The 16,248-nt window shown below is 50.4% G+C and overlaps 3 protein-coding genes across 4 annotated transcripts in view; 2 read left to right on the top strand and 1 right to left on the bottom strand.

The window, feature by feature from the left end:
* PPP2R5D (protein phosphatase 2 regulatory subunit B'delta) overlaps positions 1 to 14,719 on the top strand; it is a 27,789-nt gene extending 13,070 nt beyond the window's left edge. For both annotated transcript variants that reach the window (XM_064709587.1, XM_064709588.1), the window contains exons 10-16: positions 324 to 377; positions 3,075 to 3,245; positions 5,272 to 5,399; positions 8,325 to 8,426; positions 10,857 to 10,929; positions 11,376 to 11,492; positions 11,837 to 14,719. In XM_064709587.1, coding sequence (XP_064565657.1) covers positions 324 to 377; positions 3,075 to 3,245; positions 5,272 to 5,399; positions 8,325 to 8,426; positions 10,857 to 10,929; positions 11,376 to 11,492; positions 11,837 to 11,974 — 783 coding nt within the window. In that variant the 3' untranslated portion in view covers positions 11,975 to 14,719. The remainder of the gene's footprint in view (positions 1 to 323; positions 378 to 3,074; positions 3,246 to 5,271; positions 5,400 to 8,324; positions 8,427 to 10,856; positions 10,930 to 11,375; positions 11,493 to 11,836) is intronic.
* MEA1 (male-enhanced antigen 1) lies at positions 14,598 to 15,953 on the bottom strand. The gene is made up of 3 exons (XM_064709599.1): positions 15,551 to 15,953; positions 15,357 to 15,471; positions 14,598 to 15,290 (listed from the first exon to the last, which is right to left on the bottom strand). The coding sequence occupies exons 1-3, from the start codon at positions 15,914 to 15,916 to the stop codon at positions 15,127 to 15,129; spliced, it is 645 nt and encodes a 214-aa protein (XP_064565669.1). The 5' UTR covers positions 15,917 to 15,953; the 3' UTR covers positions 14,598 to 15,126.
* The window catches only part of KLHDC3 (kelch domain containing 3), a 20,237-nt gene continuing 19,923 nt past the window's right edge, over positions 15,935 to 16,248 (top strand). Inside the window, exon 1 of the mRNA XM_064709592.1 lies at positions 15,935 to 16,170. The gene's annotated coding sequence lies outside the window, so the exon portion shown is untranslated. The remainder of the gene's footprint in view (positions 16,171 to 16,248) is intronic.

Genomic DNA, 16,248 nt, shown 5'->3' with positions numbered 1-16,248 from the left:
CTCTCAGCCCTGTTTCTGTGGGGCAGGGCTTTGTGTCAGTCAGGTTTGTTCTTCCCATTGTGTGCAGCTGTGCTTTCATCTATCTGAATGTATTGGCTGTGGACTGCTCTGGGTGACTGAAGTTTTGTCCTTTGAATTGCACAAATGTCCTGAGCTCAGGCCCTGCCTGCTTGGTCTTAAAGTCTTCACTTGCCATCAGTAAACTGGATTTGTTTAGAGCTGCAACATAATGGGCATGGTGTTACTGCCAGCCTAGGAGGTGGTATGGTAGCACTTGGGTGCACTTGAGGAAGCTCTAATCTTGCCATGTTTTTTTCCTGCAGCTGGCATACTGTGTTGTACAGTTCTTGGAGAAAGACAGCAGCTTGACAGAGCCAGTGAGTAATCTTGCTTCACTTCTGTGTGACAGTCAAGTCCCAAAAAGCTTCACAGCTTCCTTAGAGCAGCCCTTTTTCACCCTTGCTGTAAGGAGGCTGGGATTCACTGGTATTGTTTGCTGGGTTTGCCTAGCTCCCTGCGGGTAGAAGGGGCTGTACTGCTCATGTGCAAGCCTTTAGCATTCTCTCCTGCAAGCTTCAGGAAGGTGGGCTGCAATCTTCCTCTGTGCTTCAGATCTTGGTGTAGCAGAAGGAACAGGATACCAAGCTGTTCTTCCAGGGCAGAGCTTCTGGCTAATGAGGGATACTGCAGAGACAAAATACATGACCATCTGATGGAACCAGAGCTTGTGGGAGCCCTGAAATAGTAAGAGTTCCTCCAGACTGCTGGAGTTGGCTGCAGAACTGTGGGGATGAGGTTAGGAACCTGGGGCACAGCATCTACTTAGGCATGCCACTGTTCCTTCATGAAAGTATTCTCCTTCCAGCTTTAGCATCAATTTGCTACCTTTGTAGAGGTAAGTGACATTGTAGACACATTTACCTTCAGGAAATGGTGCTGGGAAACAGCAGGTTCTAAAATGTGAGCAGTGTAAGTGGTGACCTCACATATTCTAGTTACTGTCTGCACAAACCTGCAGTGTTAACCAGGCTGAATGCCAGCTTGGCAGAGGGTGCAAGAAGGAGACAAGTGTTTCTCCACCCACTGCAGGCCAGGAAATGTCTTCTACAGAGCTGAGCTTCACAGGCTCAAAACAGCAGATGGGCAGAGAACACACACTTCTGTCAGTGTAGCAGGGAGCACCAAAAGTGTGAGTGCTTTAATGAGTAATGCTGGCTGAGGTCGTTCTGTTCCCTGGCTCAAATGTGTGTGCTCATGGTGAGCCTGCCTGTGCTGGGTAGAAGCTGGTCAGCTGCTGTCATCTTTCTGGCTCCACAGCTCTGACACCAGCAGTGCTGAAACAGATCTCCTAGCTTTTCCTTTAAACCTGGCTCCTCCATTTCCTATGTTCCCAGAAGCCTGCTCTGAAACAAACCACTTCAAGTAGCTTCCTGACCGTGCTGAGTACTTCCTGTGGCTGACATCCAGTGCTACAGCCTCCTGCCAAAGCACCTCAAAGGTTGAGGGAGAAGAGAGGAATAGAAATCTGTCAATATTTCACTTTGCAGCTTATTCAGACAGTAAAGCTCTGTAGCTCATCACTTTTTTCTGGATAACTGTTCAGTGGCCCCTGGATTACAGACCCAGGTGGAAAGCAATGGAATGACCCAATTTCACCACCTTCAGTGCGTGTTGTGTTGTGTTTCAACCAGGACTATAGTGCCACAACTTGGGTTCTGTTGAAGCATCTTGCTTGTGAAGGTTTTGAATAGAGCCCCCTGGTGTTACTGAAGGCTGGAAGAATTACAGGGCTTATGCATCAGCAAGTCTGAATGCACAGGGAGATGTTACCAGCTGGAAGGAGGCCAGATCACTCCCTGGGTCCACACTTGCCTCAAATGGCCCCCCAGAAGCTTGCTCAGCAAGGCTTGACGTGGTAGCTCTTGTCTCAACAGCAGTCGGGTGAACAAGGCCTCAGAAATGCTCAGGAATAGCAAACACAGACTCCAGACACCTCATGGCACCTTAGTTTGTAGGTGAAATGACTTCTGAGTCATTGAGGCCAACTCTTGCCTGAATGGCAGACATGAATAATGACAAACATTGAGAATAATGGACTGCTGGTTTCTGAAGCCTTGAGTTGGCAGAAACATAATGCTCAGATATATCTAATCCTGTGTTGCAATGCCCACTCCTGACCCTCTGCTGCTCTGAACTTCCTCTCAAGTGCCAACTTCAGGATCAGGTAGCTGAAGTGCAGAGGTTTGAAAGGGCAGCTCAGCTGTGTGTGCCTCACACAGGTGTCCACAGAGTAAGCATCCCTTCTTCCAACAGGGTGAAGGTCTGCAGCATCTTGGATCCTGCCTTTGCAGTGTCTAGAAGCAGATGGGCAGGAGAAGAAGCAGTATTAAAAATAAAAAAATTAAATCTAGTGAGATATAGTCCTTCCCTATTCTTGTAAGCAATGGTTTTACTCAGCCAGAAGTTGCATCTGCATTGTCATATTTAATTATAACCATTAGGTGAAAACTCCATGAACTTGTCTGTTCCATTCTGGAGTCTGCTTCAACTTTGAATCTCTACAAAGTCTTGCAAGAATGAGTTCCATAATCCAGTTACTTTTGTGTGAAGCAGTATTTCCCTTCCTTGTCCCAAACCCATCCATTGCTTTATTTATTCAGTGCTCCCCAGTATTCAAGCTCTGCAGTGTTTTGAATAATGACCCTTCAGAGACCTTCTCTATAGCATTTCCAGTTTGATTAGTTGAACTTCTGTGGTTACTTTGCACTGTCTGCCCGCTGCTGCCCACTCCAATTTCACCCTTCTGTGCTAAGCTGTGGTGGGGGATAAGAAATTATTGTAAACTTTGTGCTTGTAATAAATCATAGCAGCCTAGGGAGAGCTGCCCCATGAGTGTAACTTTGCAGAGTTTGGGCTTTTGTCTTCTTTCTTCACTGATCACCCACCCTGACTCACTGAGAAACTCTATTCTCTTACTTCCTCCCCTCTGCTGTTGTGACCACATGCTTAAAAATTTATTTTGCAGCTGGTGTTGACTTTGAGCCTCTGACTGTCTCTGTATTCTTCCCACTCAGGTGATTGTGGGCTTGCTGAAGTTCTGGCCAAAAACTCACAGTCCCAAAGAGGTGATGTTCTTAAATGAGCTGGAGGAGATCCTGGATGTGATTGAGCCATCTGAGTTTGTGAAAGTTATGGAGCCCTTGTTCAGGCAGTTGGCCAAATGTGTCTCCAGCCCACACTTCCAGGTAGGTTGCAGTTCAGGGAAGAGATGGAGCATTGACTTGTAACCCACTTGGCCTGTGAGGGTGGCACCACAGTTTTGGGCATGTGGAGGTGTGACCAGGGCAGGTATTGGTGTGACACCTGGTGGGAAGCAGTGAGCCCTCAGCACAACCACAGCCTGAGCCCATCCAAAGAGAGCACAGAGCAGGTCTGTGCAGTCTCTCCTGCTGCTCTGTGCTGCTCAGCACTGGGTACTGCAGAGGCTGGGGCTGCAGCACAGGTGCTCTGCCACCTCCTGTTCTGCCTAGCAAGGACAGAGGACATCCATCCAGGGTCACCCTGCTGAAGTAAAACTGAGCACTCTGCAGTGTTGGACAGAGGCCAAGCAAAGACACTGTGCTGGGAAAGTCCTTTGTTTTATTCTGGCTCAGGTAGTAAAGAGTGAGGTGTGCTGGAGTCTGTTTCTTCCTTGTTTCCACTGAAGGGAAACTGGTTTTAGTAGCTGGCTAATATCATCTCTGTGGTTGGTTTAAAATGTACAAGGTGGTGGGACCTGCTAGTAGCTCCTAGCAGGTGTTCTTCACTCACTCATGGCAGTTTTAAACTGCCATGAAGAGTGCCCAGGAAGAAGAGAGCTTGCTGGTCAAACACATGGTTGAGCTAGGTTTAGGTGGAGTGTTAAAGAAGAAATGACTCAACCATCTCGCAGTGAGACTGAGTGCACAGTGAGGCAGGCTGGCTTCAGTTTGTTTTTGGGTATAGAGAGGTACAAAGTCATGTGTTTACAAGGCAAAAATAAGGTCAGTCTAGGTCACACATGTATGTAAAAAATGAGTTTTGTGTAAAGGTCTAGGGGAGCATGATGGAAACCAGCTGGACATGGATTCCTAGTGGGAACCAAAGGACTAATGTGACCTTTGGGTGTGGAGGCAGCTACCAGAAGGAACTAAGGAGCTGGAATTAAGTAGGGTAAAGGCTGGAGGAGAGACATCCTGTACTTGATAGCAGCCCTCATCTGCTGCCAAACTCTGAAGAACAATGCTGAGAAACCTGGAGAAGGTGCAAACACTTTAGAGCCTAAGAGAATTAACCCCAAAGGTGTCCCATACAGTCAGGCTGAGCAGTCTACAGCTTGTCTGAAGAGCAAAATTAGGAATTGACTTCTTGGTGAGTCTGAGCACCTTGGTGGGAATCAGTGTTCTCTGAGTGGACTGTGTGTTAATCTAGCAGAAAAAAGCTTAACCAGATCTTGAAAACCAAAAGCTAGGTAAGTGGATACAAAATGAGTTTCATTTCATTTACTTCTGTGGAATATTAAGGGGGTATAGCAAGTTCTGCATTATCTGAAAGGCAAAACTGAGTCTGGATGTCTCTTTTTCTAGGTTTTTAAACCATTCTCAAGCTGGCACTAAATGCAGAAATTAGCCTGCGTTGTCTGTCTCTGTGTGGAAACTTGCTTGACTTGTTTCTCTTGTTAGAGCAGGATGGCTGCCCCAAAATTTTCCATATTTTCACCTTTACTAAATCAGGGGGTTGAATTGTGGGACTGGTGACTGAAGCATGCTTCAAAGCCCTGAGAGACTCTGTTGTGGGAAAGCCAGGGAGGAGTGGAACTTTACAGAGGACAGGCTGAGGAAATGAAGAAGGCTTGGAGCTAACCTGAATTGGGACCTGTAGTAGATGACATTACTGTCCTTAAGTGTTGGAATCATGGGTATATTGACTTGTCTGTTCAAGAACATGAGGTTTGTCCCAGAAAAGTGAGAATTGGGACCTGTAGTAGATGACATTACTGTCCCTAAATGTTGTGCAAAGGGTGTTGGAATCATGGGTGTATTGACTTGTCTGTTCAAGAGCATGAGGTTTGTCCCAGAAAAATGAGAAGTGTCTGGCAGAGGCTAAGGCAAAGGAAGGATGGATGGCCTCAGAGAAGCTCATGAAGGTCAGCCCTGTGCTGTGGGGAAGCATGTGGGCTCCTTGGCTGGGTGGTGGCACCACAGGAGTTCCTGGAAGGAGCCTCTTCAAGGATGCCTTTGTCTCTTGCTGCAGGTGGCAGAGCGAGCGCTGTACTACTGGAACAATGAATATATCATGAGCCTGATCAGCGATAATGCAGCCAAAATCCTCCCAATCATGTTCCCAGCACTCTACAAGAACTCCAAGAGTCACTGGAACAAGTAGGTCTTTCCCCCATGCTCTGACACTTGCTGGATTGTTTGACCCACTGGCAGTCTAGGGGCGTGCTGCTGCAGTGCAACAATGCCACAATGCATGGGCTTGGTGGTGGTATCAGCATGTATCGTGGAAAAAGATTTCCTGAACCCTCTGAGTTTTCTGTCAGCACCCAGGAAAAGCAAAACCCTTGTGCCCAACCAGTGTCCTGTTTGGGGGACCCTTCATTGGGCAGTCCTGCTGGGTCAGTTCAACTGCCTTATTCAGGGTAGTATGCCAGCAGCATAAGAGGAACCACTCAGCAGGTCTTCCATTTTATTTATGTTCCCTGTTGCTGGTGACTGCCAGTGCCTGGGAAGGACTTACACTGATAGTTCATGGAGTAACATTCCTTATAAATATAAAATTGTGACAGGTTAAGATTCCGGGACTGACTGCCAGTGAAAGTATCTGACTGCAAAAACATATTCAAAGCAATTCAGAGAAGCTCTAATTCCCAGTAAAAGTATCCAGTGTGCAGAGTACATTTCTTACCCACAGGGGAAGAAGATGAGTTCAGCCTGGTGACTGATCCCAGTAGTTACAACGGAGTCTTTCCTAACTTCTGTTCTCAGCTTACTTTTGTGCTATTTCTTTATGTTTAGGTGGAGCTCGAGTGACTCTTAGTCATACATGACTTTGTTACTGATTGGTGTAAAATTCTCTCACTTTGCTCAGAGGTGTAGTCAGTAAAGCACAGAGCACGTGCCCTGTGAGGGGTGGTCACACTCTGGGGTTGGGATTTTGGGAAGGGGATGTGTGTTAATAATTTGTGTTATGGTGAACTAAGCTCATCCAAGGAAGGAGATTTTTGGAAGGAGATGTGTGTTAGTGCAATTGTGTTGTAGTTAAAAAAACTCATTCAAGGAGGGGGATTTTGGGAAGGGGATGTGTGTTAGTGCAATTGTGTTATGGTGAACCCAGCTCACCCAAGGAGTGGGATTTTGGGAAGGGGATGTGTGTTAATACAATTGTGTTATGGTGAACCCAGCTCACCCAAGGAGGGTGACTTTGGGAAGGGGATGTGTGTTAGCACAGTTATGTTATGGTGAACCAAGCTCACCCAAGGAGGGTGATTTCACCCCATTCCTGGCTAAGCCACAAGACAGCTCCTATCTCCCGTGGCTGACAGGCCCTGTGCAGTTTATCAGCTGCACAGCACCATGGAGATCCCCTCCCTGCCAGGACTCCAAGGGAGCTTGGCTGTGGTGTTCCCACTCTGCTCCACCCTCTGTTCCATCCCCCCAGCAGGGGCTGTGGCTGCAGGTTGTGTCTGTGGGGAACCATCCTGGAGCAGGCTTGGAGCACACCAACAGCATTCCATCCGGGGAGCAGCAGCTGCATTTTACCCTGTAAATCCTATACTGTTACAGCTTCTGTTAGGATGTGAATATAAGTTTTCAGTGTCCTCTAATTTTGCCCCCAGCCATCTCTGCACAGCATGGAAAGGGCCACAGCAGAGCAGAGCGGCTTGCTTCTGCAAGGGTTGGGGCACCTGCATTTACCAGCCTTGGGGCCTTGAGTCTGCACAGAGTTTGATACCTGCCTATCACTAAGGCTGCCAGAAGTGTGCAGTAGATTTTCCATCTGACTTCTGGCTGCTTGTTAACAAATGTCCCACCCTTATGTTCTCTGTGACCAGAGAACTTGGCTAATACAGTGTCTGAGTCCTTGAGTACAGGAAAAACAGAGAAAGCAGAGCTAACTGGGCAGCTGTCCATGTCAAATATTGTCCCCTGTGTCTGATTCCTAGATGCTACTCTGTTTTATGGGTCTCTTATCAACTTCCTTTCTTCTGACTTCTTCATTTACCTAGTTAATTCCTTACCTAGTTAATTCAAGTTTAATTAATTTGATTTTACTCACTTCCTTTAGTGAATTAGCTAAAAATTAATTCTAGGGAGGCTGGACAAGTCCAGAGCTCAGAAAAGGACTTTATGTTCTTGCCTGAAACCTTTCACCAGTTCCATGTGCCTGCAGCAGCCAAGATTCATGATTCTGCTGTTCCTGTCTTTTCTGGTCTGCTTCCCAGTGGTATTGCAGAAGAAGATCTGCAAATGAAAGTCTTTTCCTCTTATTTCTCCTTGTGTTTGAGCAACATCCCCATCTTCTCAGGGCAGGTTGAGTCCCTCAGATTCTCCTCTTCCTTCACATGATTCATCTGTTTGGTCAGACAGCCTGCTTAAGTCCAGCAGGGTTTCATCTCTCTTCAATATTCCATTTGCAGAGCTGGTAGAGACACAGACCTTGGTCTGCTGAATCTCATCTCTTGCCTCTGGGTCAGGTATTTCAGAGACAGCTTCAACACTTGTTTGCATTCCCTGGGAGAGTCTTTGTCCCACAGGGAGTTCACACACAGTGCAAGCTATCCATAAATCACTGGCACAGAGCTGACTTTCCTTCTGTGATATTCTATGTGCTGGTTCCCATCTCTTCAGGGCTGTGTTTTTGGGCAGCTCAGCAGAAAAGCTCATGACCAAATACTGGCAGCCCAAACCAGTCATTGTGGATGTGTGGTGTGAACTGTGGGAGGCACTAAAGCCCCCTTGAAAACAGCCTTGAACATGCCCCTAGCAACCTTCATTTCCCACTTGTAACTGCAAGAAATGAACACATGAATGTGTATTTTTGCACTCATTAATCTGACCACAGCAGGCCTGTCCCAAGATCTTCTCTTTCTTCTCCATCTCTTTCCCCCTGTTGTACAGTTCCTGCTGTGTTTATGGAAGGGATTTTACCTTGGTAAGAGCTGGGATTGTGTGAGAGTCTTTTATCACCTCACTGCAGAATGAGTTGCTGCTGCTGTTGCCTCCTGTCTGTACTGCTGGTGCCAGCTCAGCTGGAAGAACCTGCCCACCATGACTTGTTCTCCTTTCCTCCTTCCTTTGCAGGACAATTCATGGGCTGATCTACAATGCACTGAAGCTCTTCATGGAGATGAACCAAAAGCTTTTTGATGACTGCACACAGCAATACAAGGCAGAGAAGCAGAAGTGAGTAAGAGTTTTTTGCCAAGTAACTTGAACTCATCCTAAAATCTCCTTGGGGTACAGTAACAGATGGTAGATGGCAGTAGACAGAGGGGAAATGGAAAGGTGGTAATTCTGTCAGAAAGTTGGATTCCTTAGCCATAACTGAGTAGGGATGAGGTGTGCCCTGATAAAAACCCTTTCAGTCCTGCTGAAGCAGGTAGCCTAGAAAAGGCTGACAGAGTTTGCTGAGTCATGAGCAAATAGATTGCCACATAGAGAGTACTCAGCTTTGTTCTGCCTTGGAAATACTCACCAGTTCATAAATGTTGTAGTGATGTCAGTAGAATCTATTGCTTTAGAAAGGCTTTTCTCAAGAGTTTTGCTGCAGTGGGCATAATGCATCTCTCATGCCACAGGATGCTTTCAATTTTCCAGTGATAAAGATGGAATAATTCCTGCAGTTTCAAAGAGTGAATGGTGGGGATAAAATCTGTGCTCAGCAAGTACCTGTGCCATGATGCTGTAAAGAGGAAAGAACTCCACTTTTTCTGCTGCCTTGTGCTGATTTTGGTGCTTCTATGGCTTGCCTTGGTGAGCTGAGTCAGTCCAGTAAGCAAGAAGGAATTTTTTTTTTGTTTTGGATCTATTTTCTGCTGACTTAGTGAAATAAAATAGTAAAACAATGCTCCTCATTCCTGGATGAGCCAGGGCTGCTGGTGGGGAGAGCAGAGCTGATCCTTGCTGGGAGTGTGGAACTCTGGGGTACATTCTGTTTTGTGAAATAGGAGTAAGTAACTCAATAACAAGTAATAAGTTGATTTATGAATCAGACCTTCGGATGAGTAACCTGCTTATGGAGAAATTAAGGTTTTTTAGTGTCTAAAATGGGAGCAAGCAAGTTTTCTTTTTTTCCCATTCTAGGGCGTTTATGAAGCCCACCAATATTTTCACATATATTTTAAGTGACAGTACATTTTCTACAAGATCTACCTGGTGTTTCCATCAGGAGTTTTCTCTCCCTTATTTAGCTGCTGGCCTGCTGAAGGTGACTGTTCCCAGCACTGGTGTGTGACTGATGGAGAATTGTTCTGAAAAAGCTCAACAAAACAGTGCTGTCCAATAAAAGGATGGGTAGTGCTGCAGTTTTCTGCTCATGTTAGGATGATTTTTTTTTGTCTAGTGCCTCTGTGCTTAATTAGGCTTCAGAAAACCTTGTACTGTGAACTAGAAAACATGTGTGGGAAGGATTGCATGTGCAAACAAACTGAGTAAATAGGAAATGGGGAAAGAGAGAGAGAGAGAGTTGTATGTTCACTGTTGGGCTGCAGCCAGATGTTGAGAGGTCTGATTATGGCTTAGCCTCATTTTTAATTAGGTAACATGTCTACAAGTGCCATGCCAGCTCAGGGCTGGTGGTCATGAGGGGCAGACTCTGCAGGAACATGTGGAGAGGCTGTCTCTCAGTGCAGATGGGCTGACTGCACCTTTCCAGTCTCCCCAGACACCTTTAAACTGTTTGGATTATCAGAATCCTTTAGAAAACCAGTGAGGAAATTGGGGCAGGTGGTGTCTTGTCCTGGATGGGTTATTCATTTGGGGTGTTTTGGGGTTGCTTTGTTGGAGGTGTTTTTGTGACTCTGTGTTTTCTGGTGGAGCAATCTGGAATGGAGCTTGGCAGCTCCATTCTGATTCTGAGCCTACATGACTCTGAAGAGTGATGTCATTACAGAGTATAAGAACTTCCTTAACATGGATACACAGGGCACTAGAGAGACTAGTAGCTGGGATGAAAGTCATGTAGTTAATAGAAATAAAGCTGAGATTTTAGTGCAGCTGTTTAAAGTGTAGAAGAGAATAACAAGGGGTGGTGGATGCTCATCTCTGTTTGCACAGAACGTTCACTGTCCTGTGATTTATAAGTGACCCTGCTGTGTGCCAAAATCTGCCAATTTCAAGAGCTGTGCCTGGGCTGTTCAGGCAGCTCTCTGCTGTGTTATGGCTAGAGAGAGATGGAGCAGTGGGCAGTGGAACCCCAGTTCTGTTGGAAAATGCAGTTTGTCCCTCTGCATCTGGGGAGCACCAGGAAAGTGTGTGTTTGAAATCCAGACTGGTGTCATGGCATTACCCCAGACATTCTGGTGTTAAACAAGACACTCTGCTCTACTCCTGGCAGCACAAAGCCAGGCCAAAAGTGCCTGTGCAGCCCAGTGTTGCCACCCTGTGCTCTGAGGTGAGCGAGGAGCATGCCTGCCTACCCTCTGCTAGCCATAGTGTGTGCCCTCTTCTTGCTTCATCTCACCTGTAGATTTAGGTAGAATTAGGGGTTTCTGAATGACAGAGCTGCACTTCCCCTTGCCTGCACTTTTCTGCTATCTCTTGCTTTTATCATGCTGTGAATAAAAGCTGGGCTTTCCCCAGGAGTTCACACTTGCTCTCGCTCTCTCTGTGCAGGGGAAGGTTCAGGATGAAGGAACGAGAAGAAATGTGGCAGAAAATAGAGGAGTTGGCTCGACTGAACCCCCAGGTGAGTGACAACAGCACCTAGGATGAATGGGACAAGAATGTGCTGGGGGTCTTGACCTGCTTCCTCAGCCCATGAAAGCAGGTTTTAGTATCTGATCTCAGCCCTGTGGACACTGCTGCAGCAGTGGTGTCTCTCTCCCAAAAAACAGCATCCTGGGAGTGTGGCAGTGTTTTATCAGGCTGTCCCTCTGTAGCACTGACCTCTAAGTACTGCCCTATAGAGAGCATGTGTGTGTTTATGGGCCACACTGTGAACTGCAGCGTGCTGAGAGTCAGAGGGCACAGGGGAGGGGAAGATACCCTTCCCTGCCTGTGTCCCTCCTGCTGCCTTCCTGGGGGCCAGAGAAGGCAGCTGGAAGAACTGTGCCGTGCTGTGTTATCATGCTGGGGGAGAAGGTGTGGTGTTGGATGGAGTGCTGACTCTGCAGCTGTCTGTGTTGCCTGCAGTACCCCATGTATTATGCACCTCTACCCTTGCCTTCTGTGTGCTGTATGGAGACGGAGACCCCGACTGCAGAGGACATTCAGCTCCTGAAGAAAACGGTGGAGACGGAGGCTGTGCAGGTGCGTAGGGGACTCGAGTCCTTTCATACTTGCTCCCAGTCCAGCCAGGAACTCAGCATAGCCACAACTGGCTCTTTCCAAATGTTCTGAAGGTAAATGCCACTACTCTCACCCTTTATCATTAAGAGATCAACCTGTGGTATGAAGAGTGGAGTTTTTCTAACCTTTTCACTCTGGAAAAAGTGCCAGTGGGACTTGCTTGTGTCCTTTTGGTCTGTTTGGCTCTCAGCCTGTTCTGAAGCATGCTGCAGTGCCACCCAGCATAACCTAGAGCAGTTGGAGTCAGAGGCTGAAGGCATGAAGGGGTTTGCTACTGATTCCTGACTCCTTTGATTTGTTTGTAGATGCTGAAAGACATTAAGAAGGACAAAGTTTTGCTGCGCCGGAAGTCTGAGCTTCCGCAGGACGTCTACACTATAAAAGCCTTGGAGGCCCACAAGAGAGCAGAAGAGTTTCTCACCTCAAGCCAGGAGGCTCTCTGACGGGCTCAGGAGCTGGCCCAGGAAGCTCTGCCCCATCCCTTTCCTCCAGGGGTCATGGAAATGCACTCGGTTCTCATGTATAAGTAAGGAATGAACATGGTGAGCTGTGCCTGTCCTCCACTCCATCTGCATACCTCCAGGGTAGATCTGGTTTTATGTTAGAACTTGTATCTCACCACTGTCCTGTCCTCCTGCTTTTTCTCTGTCCTCCTGCTTTCCCACCTTGGCTCTGCAGGCATTAGGGGAGCCTGCCTGACCTCTGCTTTTATCAGCCCAGGCAGGACTCACTTCACTGTGAGCTGCCACCTGATTTTACTCTGCCAGGCAGCCAGAGCCTCGCTCAGGGCTCTGTGTTGGGCAGAGCCTGCCGTGTGTGGCTCAGTGTGCTGCTCCAAACTCCAAGTGCCCATCTCCTCCACACCTGCCCCTGTGCAGCTGAGCCCTGCCATGGTCAGAGGCCAGGCTAAGCTTGGGGCAGAAGCAGAGTTTGGAAGGCTCTGCTGTCTCTCCAGCCTGCCTTGGGGTGCAGCTCCACAGCTGAAGGGTCTTAATGTACAGCAGAGGAAATGTTTACTTCCACCTTTCTTTTGCTACCAGCCCCTTGTTTTGTTCCCCTGTTAGTGGAGTGGGGGTTCAGTGCTTTGCCACCCCCAGTTAAGCTGGGTGCAAGCACTACATACTATTGCAGTCCTCCCTTTAGAGCATCCTTAGAAGCTCTCTTGTGAGAAAGTGAATTCCTTCTGCTGTTTGTGTTGGTCCGTGCTGACTCATTTCCTTCCCGATGTCTCGGGTTAATTGTGGGCCCAGAATTAACTTTCCGCTTTGTAGCAGGTGTCAGCCACTGACTTCTACTTTCTTCCTCTACCTGCTCAATTAAAATACTCCTGCAGCTCTCCCTTTGTCTCTGTATCCCATCCTTAGCTCTTCAGGGCCAGGGTTTCTAGGAAGCTTGTGCTGCTAGTCATTTCTGCAAGCTAGTGGAAGCAATGGCTGCGCCTCCTGGGGCGTGGCCGAGTTTGAGTGTTCACTCGTCTCCTCATTATTATCAATGGCTAAGCACTAGTGCTGAATCGCTGCTTCCGTGGGTGCTCTGAGCAAAGTTCACCTGTCCTGTCACGTGTGCACCTGCTGTGCCCGAGGCCCTTGTTAGTTATCACCTGGTGCATCAGGGCCCGTGCTAACTTAGCATTTAGAAACACTTGCTGATAGCCCAGGGGCTGTGCAGCGCTTGGGTGCTCCTGTGATCCAGCTTTCACCCGTGTTGTTTGTGGTGCAGACTCAGTGCCAGGCCGAGGTGCCACCTGGTTTGTCATAGAGAGGGAGTCCTTGCTTCTTACCTGCTGTGCCTGCTTTCTTGACACATGAGCTTCAAAGTGGGTTTGCAGTAGTGCAGGGAGCCTGCGGGGTTGGTGCTAGCCTGGCACTGCTTTGCAGCACCACGGGATGCTGTAGAAGGTTCTGGTGTATCTGCTTGTCCTCACCAGGAAACCATTTCCAGGTCAGAGCATCGCCCCCTCTAATCTTTGTGCTGGTGTGCAGCACATCTTCCCTCCACCCCAGCGAGGCTGTTCTGACCTGTGTACCTGCATCCCTGCCCGTGTAGCTCCCTCCTCCCGGCTCAGCCCTTATCAGGAATGCCGCCATCTCTTGGGAGGAGCTGGCGGGTGCATGTGCGAGATCCCCCAGTCACGCCGGGCCCCACCTCCCCTCCGCCTCACGCAACGGGCCAGTTCTAGTGTCAGGAGACTTCAGAAACACCTCAGGGAGGTTATTGCTTATTTTGAACATTAGTCTGAGCTCATGATCAGCTGCCAATCGATTACCTCACGCCTGGCACAGCATGTGGACGTGCACCGGGTGGTGCCAGAGCAGCACAGCTCTGGAAATGAGGGCTGCCAGGCTCGGGCTGGGCAGGAGGCTCCTTCCTGTCTCAGCACAGGCTCTCCAACTGGCTGCTTAGCTTTGTGCTGTAAGCCAAGACCTCATTTTTAGATTGCTACAGCATGGTATGCCCTCACTTGAGCCTGCTTGCTGCTGGGCAGTGGCTGCCTTTCCCTGCTGTGGGCTGCTCTGCCTGCAGAGGGAACAGAACCTTGTGGTGTGCAGGGGCTGGCACTGTCCTGCAGATGATCTGTGTCTGCTGGCAGCCCCTGACCCTGGCCAGAGGAATGCTGCTGGGGTTGTGCCATGTGCAGGGGCAGGATTGTAACACATCATGATTATGTGCTGTACAGCTTTGATGTTCCCATAGCTTTTTGTGTCTTGTTTTGGGTCAGGGAACTTAGGCTTAGTACCTTCACATCATCCTTTGTTTGCTGCCTATTCATTCCAGTGTCCTGGACACCTCAGAAGGGGACCATGTGAGACAGGGGGGAGTGTGCTCACCCTCTCACCACATGTACTGCTCATAGGCAGACCTGCATCTGCCACGCTACAGCTGCCCCTCGCTCAATACTTGGTTTCTAGCATTAGTGCTGCTCATTTCTGCCTATGCCTTTCCCCACATCAGCCAAATGGACAGAACTGGAGCTGCCTCTTCCACTCCACCTGGCTTGCTCCTCCCAAGGGAAAAAGCAAAACTACTGCATTCACACCCTGGACACAAGTATTAAGCTGCTTACAGTTCATATGTACATATGGTGTACTTTATTTTCAGTAGAGCATTACATAGTATGAAAGTGTTGGATTTTGTACAGATGTCCCTGTATGTACAGAACTAAATAAAACCAATCTCTTGGAATGACACATCATGCTCCACCTGTGATATTCCAACACACAGACCCTATCCTGAGAGGAGGGGCCCTAGCCTGGAGAATGACTTCTCTGGTACTGTCAGCATGGGGCCAAGTCCAGTGTTTGTCCTGAGGGAATCTGGGCAAAGCCAGCCAAGCCCCATTGCCCCATATGCATCCAGGCATGGAAACCAACCTGCTTCCTCAGAGGTAGAGGAAGCCAACACAAGGTCATCACACTGACTTATGCACCAGCCAGAACCCAGAAAAAGGAGTGGGAAGGAAAACCAGACAATGTCAGTGGGACAAACTGGGAGGTTGATACTGGCAAGTCCTGTCAGCACCTGGCTCAGAGGCAGTGGGTGCTTCCAGGGCAGAGGGAGGGCTGGGGTTTGGAGCCCGGGTCCCGCAGCGCTGCCCTCAGTTCCACTGAGGCCGGGGGCCGCCGAGGCTCTGCCGGGCCTGCAGCGTGCGCTGCACCACGTCCTTCCACTGCTCCTCCGAGATCTGGTTGGCCCAGGCGGGGATGCCCAGGGTGGGCAGCTTCACGCTGGCCATCGTTCTCTTCACCAGCTCCACATGCTCTGGGAACAGAGAGGCCGTCAGACCGCGGCGGAGCCCCGGGCGGGTCCTGCCGGAGACGCGGTTACCTGCATCCATGGGGATGGAGCTGTGGCTGCTCTGAGCCGCGGCGCCTCCCGCTGCCTCCTCCTCATTCTCTTCCTCGCTGTCCACCGGCGGGTCGGGCAGGTGCAGCCTCAGCATCTGCGGAGAAAGGCGGGCAGCGGGGGTCGGGACCGCGGGTGCCGCCACCCCCGGCCCGGCGGGAGGCGCTGGGCGGTACCTGCAGCCGCTCCTGCAGGCCGGGGCCCGCGTCGCCGAGGCCCTGCTCCGGTTCCTGGCTCAGCGGCTGATACAAGTACCCGCCGCCCTCCTCCTCTTCCTCCTCCTCCTCCTCCTCATCGCCGCTCCACCCGGCCGCGCCGTCAGGGCCCTCCGGCGGCCCGGGCTCCCGGGGACAGACGCGCTCGGGGCCCATGCTCCGCACCACCGCCATACACCGGGCGCGGCGCCGAGGAGGTGCCGCCGCCGCCGCCCGGAACCGCCGCGGCCGCCGCGGGGCACTCTGGGTGTTGTAGTCCCGAAGCGGCCCCGGGCGCGGTGGGCGGTGCCGCCGGCACGCGCCGCCGGTGCCGTCGCGCGTCGCCATTGAGTGTCGCCATCTCGGTCTGGGCCGGGGCCGGAGCAGCGCGCCGGGGCCGGGCCCGGGCGGGGCGGGGAACCCAGGGAGCCGCCCCTGAGGGGGGCCGGGGCCCGGCACCGCGGAAGGGCCTGTCGGGGCCGCGCCGCTCCGGCGGGGGGGCGCCCGCGGACCCGGGCGGGGCCACGCCGCACTACAAGTCCCAGGGAGCGGCGGGAGCTCGTGTCGGAGCGGGGCTGTCGGCGCTCCTTGTACGGGCACAGGTACGGGGCTGGGGCTGGGGCCGGGGCCGCAGGGGCGGGGGGAGGCTGAGGCCGGTGGGCCCCGCCGAGCCCCTCCGT

The sequence above is a fragment of the Zonotrichia leucophrys genome, chromosome 3 (assembly GCF_028769735.1).
Source record: "Zonotrichia leucophrys gambelii isolate GWCS_2022_RI chromosome 3, RI_Zleu_2.0, whole genome shotgun sequence".
In the NCBI taxonomy this organism is placed as follows: domain Eukaryota; kingdom Metazoa; phylum Chordata; class Aves; order Passeriformes; family Passerellidae; genus Zonotrichia; species Zonotrichia leucophrys.
This window is presented reverse-complemented; position numbering and strand designations above follow the sequence as displayed.